Below are 12,462 nucleotides of genomic sequence, written 5' to 3' on the forward strand. Positions count from 1 at the left end.
GGGAGGCGACGGTGAAAACTCCAGAAGGGGCTCTCTCTCACATCTACGGGGACCGGCCGACATCAGAGTTCCCAGGGTGAACTTGGAGACAGAAAGAGCGGCGGGTGGCGTCCAAAACATTAAACCCTCTCCGCGTGGCCCCGACTGACACCGACATCGTTAGGTTTCCTCTAGACTTGCCCCATGCAGGATTGGGAGAGAGTCACAATTGCTTCCACCTAATTTCCTACAAGAGACCGCGCTTGGCCCTGGGAGGAATCAGCCATTAAGTAAACTCTACCTTAATGAGCGGTCAAGGGTGGTTAAGTCTGCGATCCCCGAACCACAGGCCCATCAGAATCGAGGCTGCAGGACGCCTCACGTTCTTCCTGCTCCGGAGAAGTTTAAGGTAACACGAATAAGAAGCGCAGTCAGTGCAGGTTTATTCGGTGATAACTTTTCTTTAAAGGTACAGTGAGCTTCATTATAACGTTTCCTCCTCGTCCCTCGTGCCACGGATTATTGCTAAGAGCCCTCTGAGAGCCGCATCACAATCTCTGAGGGGAAGCTTTCCGACATGGATTATTTTACAGTCGGCAGGTACGACGACATCGAGCTTTAGAGAGACTTAACGGTTTTGTCCCGGTTCAAACTCGAGGATTAAAAAAAAAAAAAAAAGTGAAAGGGAAGTGCTGTTTCTTGGCGGACTATCAGGCTTCCATAAAGCAAAAGGTACCTGGGGCAAAAGGAAGTTCTGAGGCTTACGACACATTTATGTTCTTCAATTCTTACCATTTCTAAAGGCCCAACATCAGATTCACCTGTAAAAGGCTCCTTAGGTGTGAAAGGTAATCTGCAAATTAGAAACTTACAGATGCAGTCGGTAGTTGCCCGATCTTTACGTTCCAACGTTCCTTTGAAATTCCTCTCCACCTTCAGATTGATCCGGACACGGGCCGAAGCACAGATTGATCCGTTCTACGCTAAGGGATGCTTACAGTGAAAACACCGTGAATTGCGAAGAGGTTCCGGGATAGAGCGCCCACTTCACGATCCACACTCTGTGGCCTCCGGGCACAGGGGGCAGGAAAGGGGCAGAGGTTCTCAGGTTCTCGTCTGCAGCGGAAGTCTCAGGGCTAGTTCGGTTAAGTGACTCATTTCTGGCTGTTTGCTTCGTTTTTTGATGTATTCCAGAGTGTTCACCTAACGGGTGAGAAAGATAATAATAATGTTAGTATTTGTTAAGCGCTTACTATGGGCAGAGCACCGTTCTAAGCGCTGGGGTAGACACAGGGTAATCAGGTTGTCCCACGTGAGGCTCACAGTTAATCCCCATTTTACAGATGAGGTAACTGAGGCACAGAGAAGTGAGGTGACTTGCCCAAAAGGAGGGTGTCCACCTGGTTCACAATTCAGTTTCGACGTGCTGTGAGAAACGGCCTCTTTCGCGTAGGTGTCTGGGATCTCACGTTCTTCAGTCGCACCTACTGAGCGCTTACTACAAGCAGAGCACTGGACTAAGCACTTGGGAGAGTACGATATAACAACAGTTGGTGGACACGCTCCCCGCCCGCTACGAGCTTACGGTCGAGAGGCGGCGGCAGACGAGAATGTAGATAAATTACGGAAATGTGCATAAGTGCAGTGGGGCTGAGGGAGGGAGCGGATAAAGGTTGCGGATGTAAATGGGAGCGGGTTGCAGAAGGGAATGGGAGAAGAGGGAATGAGGGCCTAGTCAAGGAAGTTCTCTTGCAGGAGATGTGTTTGCCGACCGGGTAGGGAATGCGTCTACTGTATCGTACTCTCCCAAGCGCTTAGTACAGTGCTCCGCACACAGTAAGCGTCAACAGATAGAATTGACACCTCTAATCCGTCCTCCCCCGTCCTTCCCGTCGCTGTAAACGACACCACTATTCTCCCCCATCTCAAAAGCCGGCAAGCTTGGCGTCGTGCGACTCGTCTCGCAGTCCACCTGCATATTCAATCTGTCCCCAAATCCTGTAGGATCCACCTTCACGGTATGGCTAAAATCCACCCTCTCCTTTTCATCCAAACACCGGTCCTATCCCTCCTTGACTTGTACATCTACTTCCTTGCTGACCCCCCCCCCCCCCCGCCTCCATCTCTCCTCACGCCAGTCCATACTTCACTCCGCTGCACGGATCGTTTATCAGCAAAAACAACGTCCAGGTCGTCTCGCTCCTCAAGCATCTCCAATGCACCTCGGCAAACAGAAATTCCTTACCATTGGCTTTAAAGCGCTCGACCGGCTGGCCCCATCCTCTCTCACCTCACTGATCTACAGCCCGCACACTCTGCTCCTCTGGCACCAGCTTACTCACTCTGCCCCGATCTCGTCTATCTCGCCGCCAACCCCTTCCCTAGCCTGGAACTCCCCGGGCGTATAGGCCAGACCACCACTCTCTCCACCTTCAAGGCATTATTAAGGTCCCATCTCCTCCCAGAGGCCTTCCCCGATTGAGCCCTCTTTCCCAGCTCGCTCTCTTTTCTGCATCATCTGTGCACTTGGATCTGTGACCTCTGGTCATCTGACATTCACCCCACTCCCAACTCCACAGCACTTATGTGCGTATCTTAAATTATAAATTATTTATTCACATTAATGCCTCTCTCTCCCTCTAGACTGTGAGCTCGCTATGGACAGGGAACACGTGGCTCAGTGGAAAGAGCCCGGGCTTGGAGTCAGAGGTCAGGGGTTCTAATCCCCGCTCCGTCACTCGTCAGCTGTGTGACTTCGGGCTAGTCACTTCACTGGGCCTCAGTTACCTCATCTGGAAAATGGGGATTAAGACCGTGAGCCCCACGTGGGACAACCCGATTACCTTGTACCCACCCAACGCTTAGAACAGTGCTCGGCCCATAGTAAGTACTTAACAAATGCCTTATCATCTGCTAATTTTATCTTGTGCTCTCCCAAACGCTTAGCAGAGTGCTCTGCACACAGTAAGTGCTCAATAGACACTGTTGATTGATCGACTGATTGAATAAGGCTTTGAAGGTGGGGAAGTTGTTTCAGGCCAGAGGCAGGATGTGGATGAGGAGGGGTCGGTGGTGATATCGACGAGATCGAGATACAGTGAAGAGGTTGGCATTAAAGGAGCAAAGTGTGCAGGCTGGATTGTAGTAGGAGAGCGGCGAATTAAGGGAGGGAGGGGCAAAGCGATTCTTGCCTAGATTCCAAATCGCTAAGCCTTTTCAAAGAGGAGGGGTTGGAGGAGGCAGGCTTTGAAAGAAAATTTGGTATGTATTATCTTACGTTGCGGAATGTATTTAAAATCAGATCCATTTGAAGTTAACCAGGGGTGTCGGATTATGCTTTCTCTGTTTTCAAATTCTAACCACTGCTGTAAAACGATGAAAATCTGTTTCTAAATGTCCAAATATGATTGCCCGGAATGTGACCTGGCTAGGTTGCCTGGTGTAGTGGATAGAGTACGGGCCTGCAGTCGGGTCATGGGTTCTAATCCCAGCTCCGCCACTTGCCCGCTCTGTGACCCTGGGCAAGTGACTTCACTTCTCTGGGCCTCGATTCCCTCTTCTGTAAAATGGGGATTAAGACAGTGAGCCCCATGTGAGACAGGGACTGTGTCCAACCCAATTACCTTGTATCTACCCCGGTATACTTAATACAGTGCCTGGCACATAGTGAGTGCTTAACAAATACCACAATTATTATTATTTCTTAATATTTAAATGATGGTTTTCAACAATGCTCATTAAAGGAGGCCTTTCCACCTGACCACCCCTCAAATTTATCTAGCCCATTGGCACCAGCAATGCCGAGGACCTAGATGAAAAATCACGAGACCGAAGAAGCCGCAGCCATCAGAATGACCAATGTTCGGCTACGTGGTCAGTCAGGTCATTTTCATAAGGTTACAGTCGCCTCAGGATCGAATGAGTATTAATGTTGCGTGTTCACTGTTTGAATTTTTAAGTATAAGACTTTAAATTGATATGGCACTTTTATCTTCCAAAGTCTCATTTCTCTCATCTGTCCACACAAGTGGATAGAGAACGGGCCAGGGAGTCGGAAGGACCTGGGTTCTAATCCGGGCTCCGCCACTGTCCGCTGTGTGACCCTGGATACGTCACTTCACTTCTGTGCCTCCGTCACCTCATCTATAAATGGGGATTAAGACCACGAATCCCCTGTGGGACACGGACTGTGTGCAACCTGATTTTCTCCTCTAGTCTGTAAGCTTGTTGTGAGCAAGGAACGTGTCTGTTTAGTATTATGCGCTCCCAAGTGCTTAGTTCAGTGCTTTGCACACAGTAAGCACTCAATGAATACATCGAATGGATGAACTAATGAACAAGATCTGGGTGAGCTAGAAAAGGGCAGTGGTTAACTCTCCCCCACTCTGCAGACGCGGACAACCGAGTCCCGGGGAGGCTGTCCCTTGCCCCGGATCACACGGTGGGTCCGCGGCAGGGTCGGGGCTGACGTCCGGGTTGCCCGCCACACGACCGCACGGAGGCCCTCGGCTCGCTCGGGGACACGGCCCCCACTTATTGCCAGAGAGGAGCCGTCTCTTACCGTGGTCTTGGTGTCCGCGAAGCCGTGCTTCTGAGCGAGGTTCCAGAGGTTAACTGACAGCTGGTTAAGCTTATTGTTCCGCAGATCGCCGTGAGCTAAGATGCTGTTGAAGAAGGACAGGGCCAGCACACTCTGGCGTTTCAGAGTCTAAAATGAAAAGCGCAAAGTTACGAATCCAGCCTTCAAACAAAAGATTGCCATTTTACTCTCCGGGTCGCTTCCGTATCCAGTGTGAGGGGGGTTACAATGGAACAGAGGATTGCAAGTATTCGACCATCACTTCGGGGATACGAAAGTACAGGACCGGACGCTCTCTAGCAGCCGGTTTCAAGTGTTTTTGTTTCCAGAGAGTAGAGTGGCCGCTAATTACTGTGGACATCCCTATAGTGCAGCAAGCCCTGGAGGTGATTCGTAATTACGGTATTTGTTAAGCACTTACCTTGTGTCGAGAACTGTGCTAAGTGCTGGGGTAGATACAACGTCATCTGGTTGGATAAGGTGATCGGACAGGGTGCTCACAGGGGAGGGATATTCGATCCCCCTTTTACAGATAAGGGACCTGAGGCACAGAGAAGTGAAGTGACTTGTCCGAAGGTCCCAAGGCAGACAAGTGGTGGAGGCGAGATTGGGACCCAGGTCCTCTGACTCCCAGGCCTGTGCCCTTTCCCCTAGGCCTCGTGGTTCTCCCACTGTGCTCTAACACTTGGATCTGTAGGTCGGAAACAAGAACTCGAGAGAGAGATGCCGATGCCCGGTGAACCCAATGGAAATTCAGGTTTGGTTCCGGACGTGCAAGGGTGACTGCAGCCACCTGGAATTTAAAAGAAATCATTTTCCACCAATTGGGGCAGCTCTAAGAATCACAAAACCCTCGAGTGACGAGAAGTAGAAATGCCACAGGGAAAACCATTAGGATCACACAGGTGCAAGCCAACGATTATGTAGACTACTGGAAAAAGTAGGGGTGGAGAGTCAGGGGACCTGGGTTCTAATTCCGGTTCTACCACTTGCCTGTGTGACCTTGGACAGGTCACTTCACTTCTCTGGGCCTCAGTTTCCTCATGAGTAAAATGGGGATTCAATAGCTGTTCCTCTTTCCCACTAGTCTGAACCCCACGTGGGATATTCTCTGTTTGACCTGATTATCCTTTATCTACCCCAGTACTTGGCAATACCTCCATCATCATTTTACATTACTACCTTATGACATTTTTGTCTTGGGGCATACCATAAACAGAAACACTACAATAAGACCTCTTGCTTCGGCGCAGGTCAGGTGGGTGGTCCTGGGCGGTGGAAAATATCGCTTCTACCAAGAACCCTAAAATAACTCAAAAAGTTCAAATGCTTGTTTTCATCAAATACAAAAATAAATGTCAAAAATTTTGCAACTTAGACTTGAGTCACGGCCAACGGGCAGCAAGAGCTAATTTAAACCCATGGGCAGATCTGTCCCTTATTTAAAAATAATTTCAAATGATGAACTCATTATCAAACATTCAGCCGCTTCTCCCAAACAATGAAAGCCCAACAAAAAGGAGAACGTCATTTGGTTCAAACACAACCGAACTGCTTTCCTGGCTTCAGACTTCAAAAACGAATGACAGCTGAAGAAGAGATTGTGACACCTTATGATACCCAAATGCAAGAACCGGGAAAGATTCACTTGACAAGAGCACGACAAAAATAAATCTTATTTTAAGGAGCTATGATGGGCCGATGCAGTTTGGACACCAACTCTCTAAGTCAATCAATAGTATTTTCTGAGAGCCTATTGTATGCAGAGCACTCTTCTGGGCATTTGACAGCATACAATGGAATTATCAATCGATCACTCAGTATTTATTGAGTGCTTACTGTGAGCACGGCATTGTACTTGGGAGAATATAATATAACAGAGTTCAAAGACACATTCCCTGCCCACAAGGAGCTTGACAGACATGTTCCCTGCCCTCAAAAAGTCATGGGGGATAGCGAGTAGTTTCGAAGTACTGACAGGCGAGTTGGGGGGATGGAAAGCGGGGAGATTAGAAACTGATCATCCAAGGCCTGCCGGAGGTGGGATTTCGGAAGGGCTTTGAATATGAGGAGGGCTGTGGCCTGCTGGATATAAAAGGAGTGGGTTTTTCCAGGTTGAGAGTGGCCACAGGAGAGATAAGAATGAGATAGGATGAGTAGGTTAGCTTGAAAAAAATGGAGCCTGCAAGCTGAGGGGTAGTGGGGAGAAAGCTGATTGTCTTAAAGCCAGTGGCCCAGAGTTTCTGCTAGATACAGACAGGAATGGGCAGCCATTGGAGGTTTCTGAGGAGTGGGGAGAAATGCATAGAACAGTGTTTTCGAAAAATAATCCAGGGAGCGGTGTGAAGTATCGACTGTAGAGAAAACGGACAGGAGCCCGGGAAGCCAGAGAGGAGGTTGAGACGGAAGGCAAGTTGAGATATGACAAGTGCTTGAAGGGAGGGGTGGATTCTGGGCATGCTGTGGAGGAAGAACTGACAGGATTTGGTGACAGACTGAATACAGGGGTCGAAGGAGGAGGTAAAGCCAAATTTATGGGCTCGAGAGGATGGGCTGGGTGGTCGTCTGGTTGACTGTGATGGGAAAGTTCGGTAGGAGAGGGGATTTGTGAAGGAAGATGTAGAGTTCAGATTTGGAAATGTTGAGCTTGAGGTGCTGTTGAGGCACCCAAACATTGATGTCCTGAAGGTGGGAAGAGATGCGAGTCTGTAGAGGAGGAAAGAGGTGGGGACAAGTGAGGTGAGTTTGAGAGTCATCCACATCAAAGAGGTCTACGGTAAGTGCTCAATAAATATCACTGATTGAGAGTGCAGTCCATTTGATTTGGCAAGGAGGTGGTCATCGGTACTGTTGGAGAGAACATTCTTGGTGGCGTGAAAGGGGCAAAAGCCAGACCCTTTAGGGCACAGAAATGGCCAATTCCCCGCGCTGCCTTTCAGCTGCAACTCTTCTAGACTGCCAAGTGGAGTCCTCTCCTCACGTCTATGAAACTCCAAGAATGAACTGCTAGAAAACTAGCTGCAGAACGATGGCCCGTGCCCCATTCTAATTAACAGATTTTACCCTTGGCTTGAGTCCTCCTTAAATCTAACCTGACGTCTTGCTGGCTCGGGCTGTTCTATCACTGAAGCAGTGAGAGAGGAAACTGACTTGACCCTGTAGATGAAAATGACGGCCTCGAGACCTACCCTGTAGGTGATTCAGCGAGCCGACCCTGTCTCTTGAAAGTGATAGGAGCGGACCCCATAATAATAATAATAATAACGTTCGTATTTGTTAAGCACTTACTATGTGCAGAGCACTGTTCTAAGCGCTGGGGTATACAGGGTAATCAGGTTGTCCCACACGAGGCTCACAGTCTTAATCCTCATTTTACAGATGAGGTAACTGAGGCACAGAGAAGTGAAGTGACTTGCCCACAGTCACCCAGCTGACAAGTGGCAGAGCTGGGATACGAACCCATGACCTCTGACTTCCAAGCCCAGGCTCTTTCCACTGAGCCACGCTGCCCCCATGCCAGGTATCAACAGCACTTACTGAGTGTCTACGGACGGCAGCACAGTGTTTTAGGCGCTATATTAGTAAAGTGAGAAGCAGCATGGCCTAGTGGATAGAGCATGGGCCTGGGAGTCAGATGGACCTGGATTCTAATCCTGGCTCCGCCACTTGTCTGCTATGGGACCTTGGGCAAGTCACTTAACTTCTCTGTGCCTCAGTTGCCTCATCTGTAAAAACAGCGATTAAGATTGTGAGACCCACGAAGGACAGGGACTGTGTCCACCGTGATCACCTCGTATGTACCCCAGCGCTTAGTACAGAGCCTGACACATAGTAAGGGCCTAACAAATGCCACAATTATTATCATTAGTGACAATGGTGTCATTAGCGTCAGTGATTCCATTTCATCAGAGCCAAAAGACTGGAATTCGAGAGCCTTCTGACACCATTCAGGAGATCAAACTGAACACTGTACAACAAAAACAATCCATTTTAATCTTAAATAATAATAATGTTGGTATTTGTTAAGCGCTTACTATGTGCACAGCACTGTTTCTAAGCGCTGGGGGAGACACGGGGGAATCAGGTTGTCCCACATGGGGCTCACAATCTTAATCCCCATTTTACAGATGAGGTAACTGAGGCCCAGAGAAGTTAAGTGACTTGCCCACAGTCACACAGCTGACAAGTTCAAAACAAATACTTTATTTAAGCTGACTGAAATGGTTTCTCCTGAGACAACCCCCTCCCCGCAGTAAATTTCACTGAAGTGGGAGCGGTTTTGAAAGTATGAACAGAGAACATTATCCATCAAGCTCTACAGACAGCTGTTCTGAAGAAGCATTTTAGGGTAAGAAAAATCAATTCACATTTATGGGCTTTAAATCAACGATCCATTAAAAATAATATCATTAGGACGTTTGTTCATGTAATGAGAAACCATGCTGAACAATATTAAAAGAATAGGGGACTAAACCATATTAACGAAATAAGATCTTCAATCCTCCTCATGGGTTTCAAATTCTTTTTAAGTTTCTTTTTATCCTTCTGTGACACAGGCCTCTTCCAGAAAGCTTCAAGGTTCTAGACTAGTTCTTTTTTATTATTATTTTAATGGTATTTGTTTAGTGCTTACTATGTGCCAGGCACTATATTAAGTGCCGAGGTAGATGCAAGCTAATCAGGTTGGACACAGTCCATGTCCCACATAGGGCTCACAGTCTTAATCCCCATTTGACAGATGAGGTAACTGAGGCACAGAGAAGTTAAGTGACTTGCCCTAGGTCACAAAGCAGACAAGTGGCAAGAGCCAGAATTAGAATTCAGGTCCTCTGACTTCCATGCCTGTGTTCTTTTCCACAGGGACACACTGCTTCTGCTTACCTCAAACAAACACCTTCAGATAATTCGGAACAATCCCCTCTGGTGCTTTGAAAATACATTTTTTTCCAGAGCTAAACCTGAAACTGAGGGGCTCTTCATTCTCAACCTTAGAGTCAGAAAATTCAACCTGACGATTCTTTTAACAGCTGCAGAAGACCTTCTTGCTGTGTGTGGTGAATTCCTACATTTTTTATTAAATTTGTACTGCCTTAATGTGGGTGTGTGATATGTCTGTTGTTTCCTCAGATACTCAGGTTGGGGTGTTGATTTTCACATTGGTGCCATCCATTTTCTATCAGGCTCAAATAAGTCTACATCTTTTCGTAATAGATGATTCTCTTTGGCCCCTCATTTTAATGCAACTCCTACTTAAAAACAGAATAAATATTCCCTGAAAATTCTCAGCCCTGTTTCCCTCTGAAGAAGTTTTTGATGGTCAAATATTTTCTGCTTAGAAGTACTCTCCAAAAGAAATACTACAACTGTACCTAAATTGCACAAGCTATATAATCTCTTGTTCTATTGTTTGCTTAGGAGTTCTAGTGGCATAAACTAGGCTAATCTGGTTACTCGTCATTTTTTTATTACAAAGTAGTCTTTTGCAGCGGGATGATGTTACCTCGCAAATGAATTATTCTCGATTTATTTTAGATATGCTTTACAGATTCTAGCCCCCCGCAATGCAGTGTGCAATACAGTGGGTAATACATTGGGCAATTAGCAATTGCAATCTGGTCTTCAGAAAGCAGGAGGATGGAACCTGACTCCAAACATGGACTAGAGGAAGAACAAGCAAGTTGCAAAAACAATCCAATGTGGAAAAACATTTCCATTTTCCCTGTTTGCCACTGACGATATTCCTTCAGGCTGAAACCTACTAGATCAATCGCAGGAAAGGCAAGGGGCACTAGCTGATTACCCTCCTCGGGTATTTGAGAGTAGTATATGGACAAAAGAAAAAATCTGCCCTCATTCTCTTAGGTTTCCAACATTTTCTGAAGTTGAACAGCTTTAATATTTTTTGGGAAAATGTAGGTTTTAATCCTACTGACGTCCTTATACCCTGAGAAACTATTTTAGCTCCCCAAAGCCTGGGAAGCTGTGAACTCAGCTTACGGAGCCCAGGGTCTCCCTAGGGGAAAAGCCAGACGTGGAGGAAGATAAAATCCCCTGACGGGAGTTCTAGAAGGGGGCTGGAGGTTCCCAGCATCTTTTGGATGGCAATTACCCCTCCCTCTGCTAACTCCGAAGAGTAGGAGCCGAAGTTTGGATTTTATTTGGGAAATGAAGCCGCCAGTGAAAGGAAGTCGACCAAACTGTTTTCATCGTATCCTGCTGAGTTCATTTTTAGCTTATTGCAGGATAATTTCCCAGGCCTGATTTTGTTATAAGTTTACATTTTGTTAAATTTTATATTTACTCCTTGGCTGCAGTAGTTTTTGTAAGTGGATCTCACTTGCAGGTTGTTCAAAACTTAAATGGTCATTATCTATATAATATTGATATCAAATATATTGACTATAGCTGCCTAGAAGGAGACTTAGAACCCTACAGATTGACTGATTACAGGAAAACACAGACCAATTAATCCTGTTAATGGATTGAGTCGCTAATACATGGAGCAAGTGATTTCACTAGGAGGAGCCCGTAAGGGCAATGAATTTGTGAAGTATCCTGATTTGAATTCTGGAAAATCTGGTCACTTTACTCCTGGACCCTTATAAAAAGATTACATTAAAGAGTTATGTAGAAGAGTTAGGAAAAAAAAAACGACTGCCAGCCTAAGCAGACTTCTTTCTCACAGAAAGCAGCGTGGCCTAGTGGAAAGAGGGTTAAGGAACCTGGGTTCTAATCCCGCCTCCACCACTAGCCTGCTGGGTGATCTTGGGCAAGTCACTTAACTCCTCAGGGCCTCAGTTTCCTCATCTTTAAAATGGGAATTAATCCTATTCCCTCCTACTTAAGACCATGAGCCCCAGGTGGGATAGGCACTGTGTTTGACTTGATTACCTTGAATCTACTCCAGTGTTTAGTAATAAGCACGTAAGAGTCAATTATTATTAATTATTCAGGTAGTTAGGGCAGCTCTGCTAAAGCTAACAGGGATGGGATGTCTGGAAGCAGCGTGGCTTAGTGGAAAGAGCCCAGGGCATGGGAGTCAGAGGTTGTGGGTTCTAATCCCAGCTCCGCCACTTGCCCAAAGTCACACAGCAGCAAGTCACTTCACTTCTCTGGGCCTCAATGACCTCATCTGTAAAATGGGGATTAAGACTGTGAGCCCCATGTGGGATAACCTGGTTACCTTATATATACCCCAGCGCTTAGATCAGTGCTTGGCACATAGTAAGCGCTTAACAAATATCATCATTATTATCATTATTAACTAAAGAGGCATTCCCCAGAGGCAGGAGCGTGACAAAAGGAAAGAGAAAGCAGGGATGCAGCGGGGAACTAGTCTGGCTAACAAATTTGCTGGGCTTCCACTTCCCTACCAAGATCAGCCTTCAGGAGAGTTGAGTGAAAAGAGTAGAAAGTTGGGATTTAAGGAGACGACTTAGATATCCGGGGGAGAGGCAGTTGAAATGGCCTCGGAAGAGCTGAGTGAAACTTGTATAGATCTGGCATTTAAGGAGAGGCAGATAGAAACAAGCCTCAGGCTTCAACCTGCCTACTTTTGGTTAAAATCTACATAGGCTGTCACTAAAGTTTACAGCAACACTGCACTTGCACTGAAAAAATAATTTTATCTAGGTAAATCTAGTCTGAAGTTATTTAACATCTCAATTATTTAGGAAAAAATGAAAGCTTTCATATGTTGCATGATAGAGAACATGTCACAGAGCCTGAGAGAATGAGAGGGGAAAATAGGATAAATCCACTAATTCTCTGTTTGGTGTGTGTGTGTTTGGGGAGGGTAGGAGGGGGTGTCTTTTTTTCTGCCGTATATATTATAGCCAAGTGTCGCTCTGCATTAAAGGCTATGAAACAGTTCAGCAGTAGGATAACAAACTCTTGCTCCACAT

At 46.6% G+C, this 12,462-nt stretch overlaps 1 protein-coding gene across 2 annotated transcripts in view; it reads right to left on the bottom strand.

Annotated features, from left to right (window-relative positions):
- Positions 1–398: 398 nt before the first annotated feature.
- The window catches only part of VPS35L (VPS35 endosomal protein sorting factor like), a 102,435-nt gene continuing 90,371 nt past the window's right edge, over positions 399–12,462 (bottom strand). For both annotated transcript variants that reach the window (XM_029054921.1, XM_029054926.2), the window contains exons 30-31: positions 4,541–4,687; positions 399–1,182 (exon numbers count right to left, since the gene is read on the bottom strand). In XM_029054921.1, the coding sequence (XP_028910754.1) occupies positions 1,084–1,182; positions 4,541–4,687 (246 nt within the window). In that variant the 3' untranslated portion in view covers positions 399–1,083. The remainder of the gene's footprint in view (positions 1,183–4,540; positions 4,688–12,462) is intronic.

This window comes from Ornithorhynchus anatinus, chromosome 2 (assembly GCF_004115215.2).
Source record: "Ornithorhynchus anatinus isolate Pmale09 chromosome 2, mOrnAna1.pri.v4, whole genome shotgun sequence".
NCBI classification, from domain to species: domain Eukaryota; kingdom Metazoa; phylum Chordata; class Mammalia; order Monotremata; family Ornithorhynchidae; genus Ornithorhynchus; species Ornithorhynchus anatinus.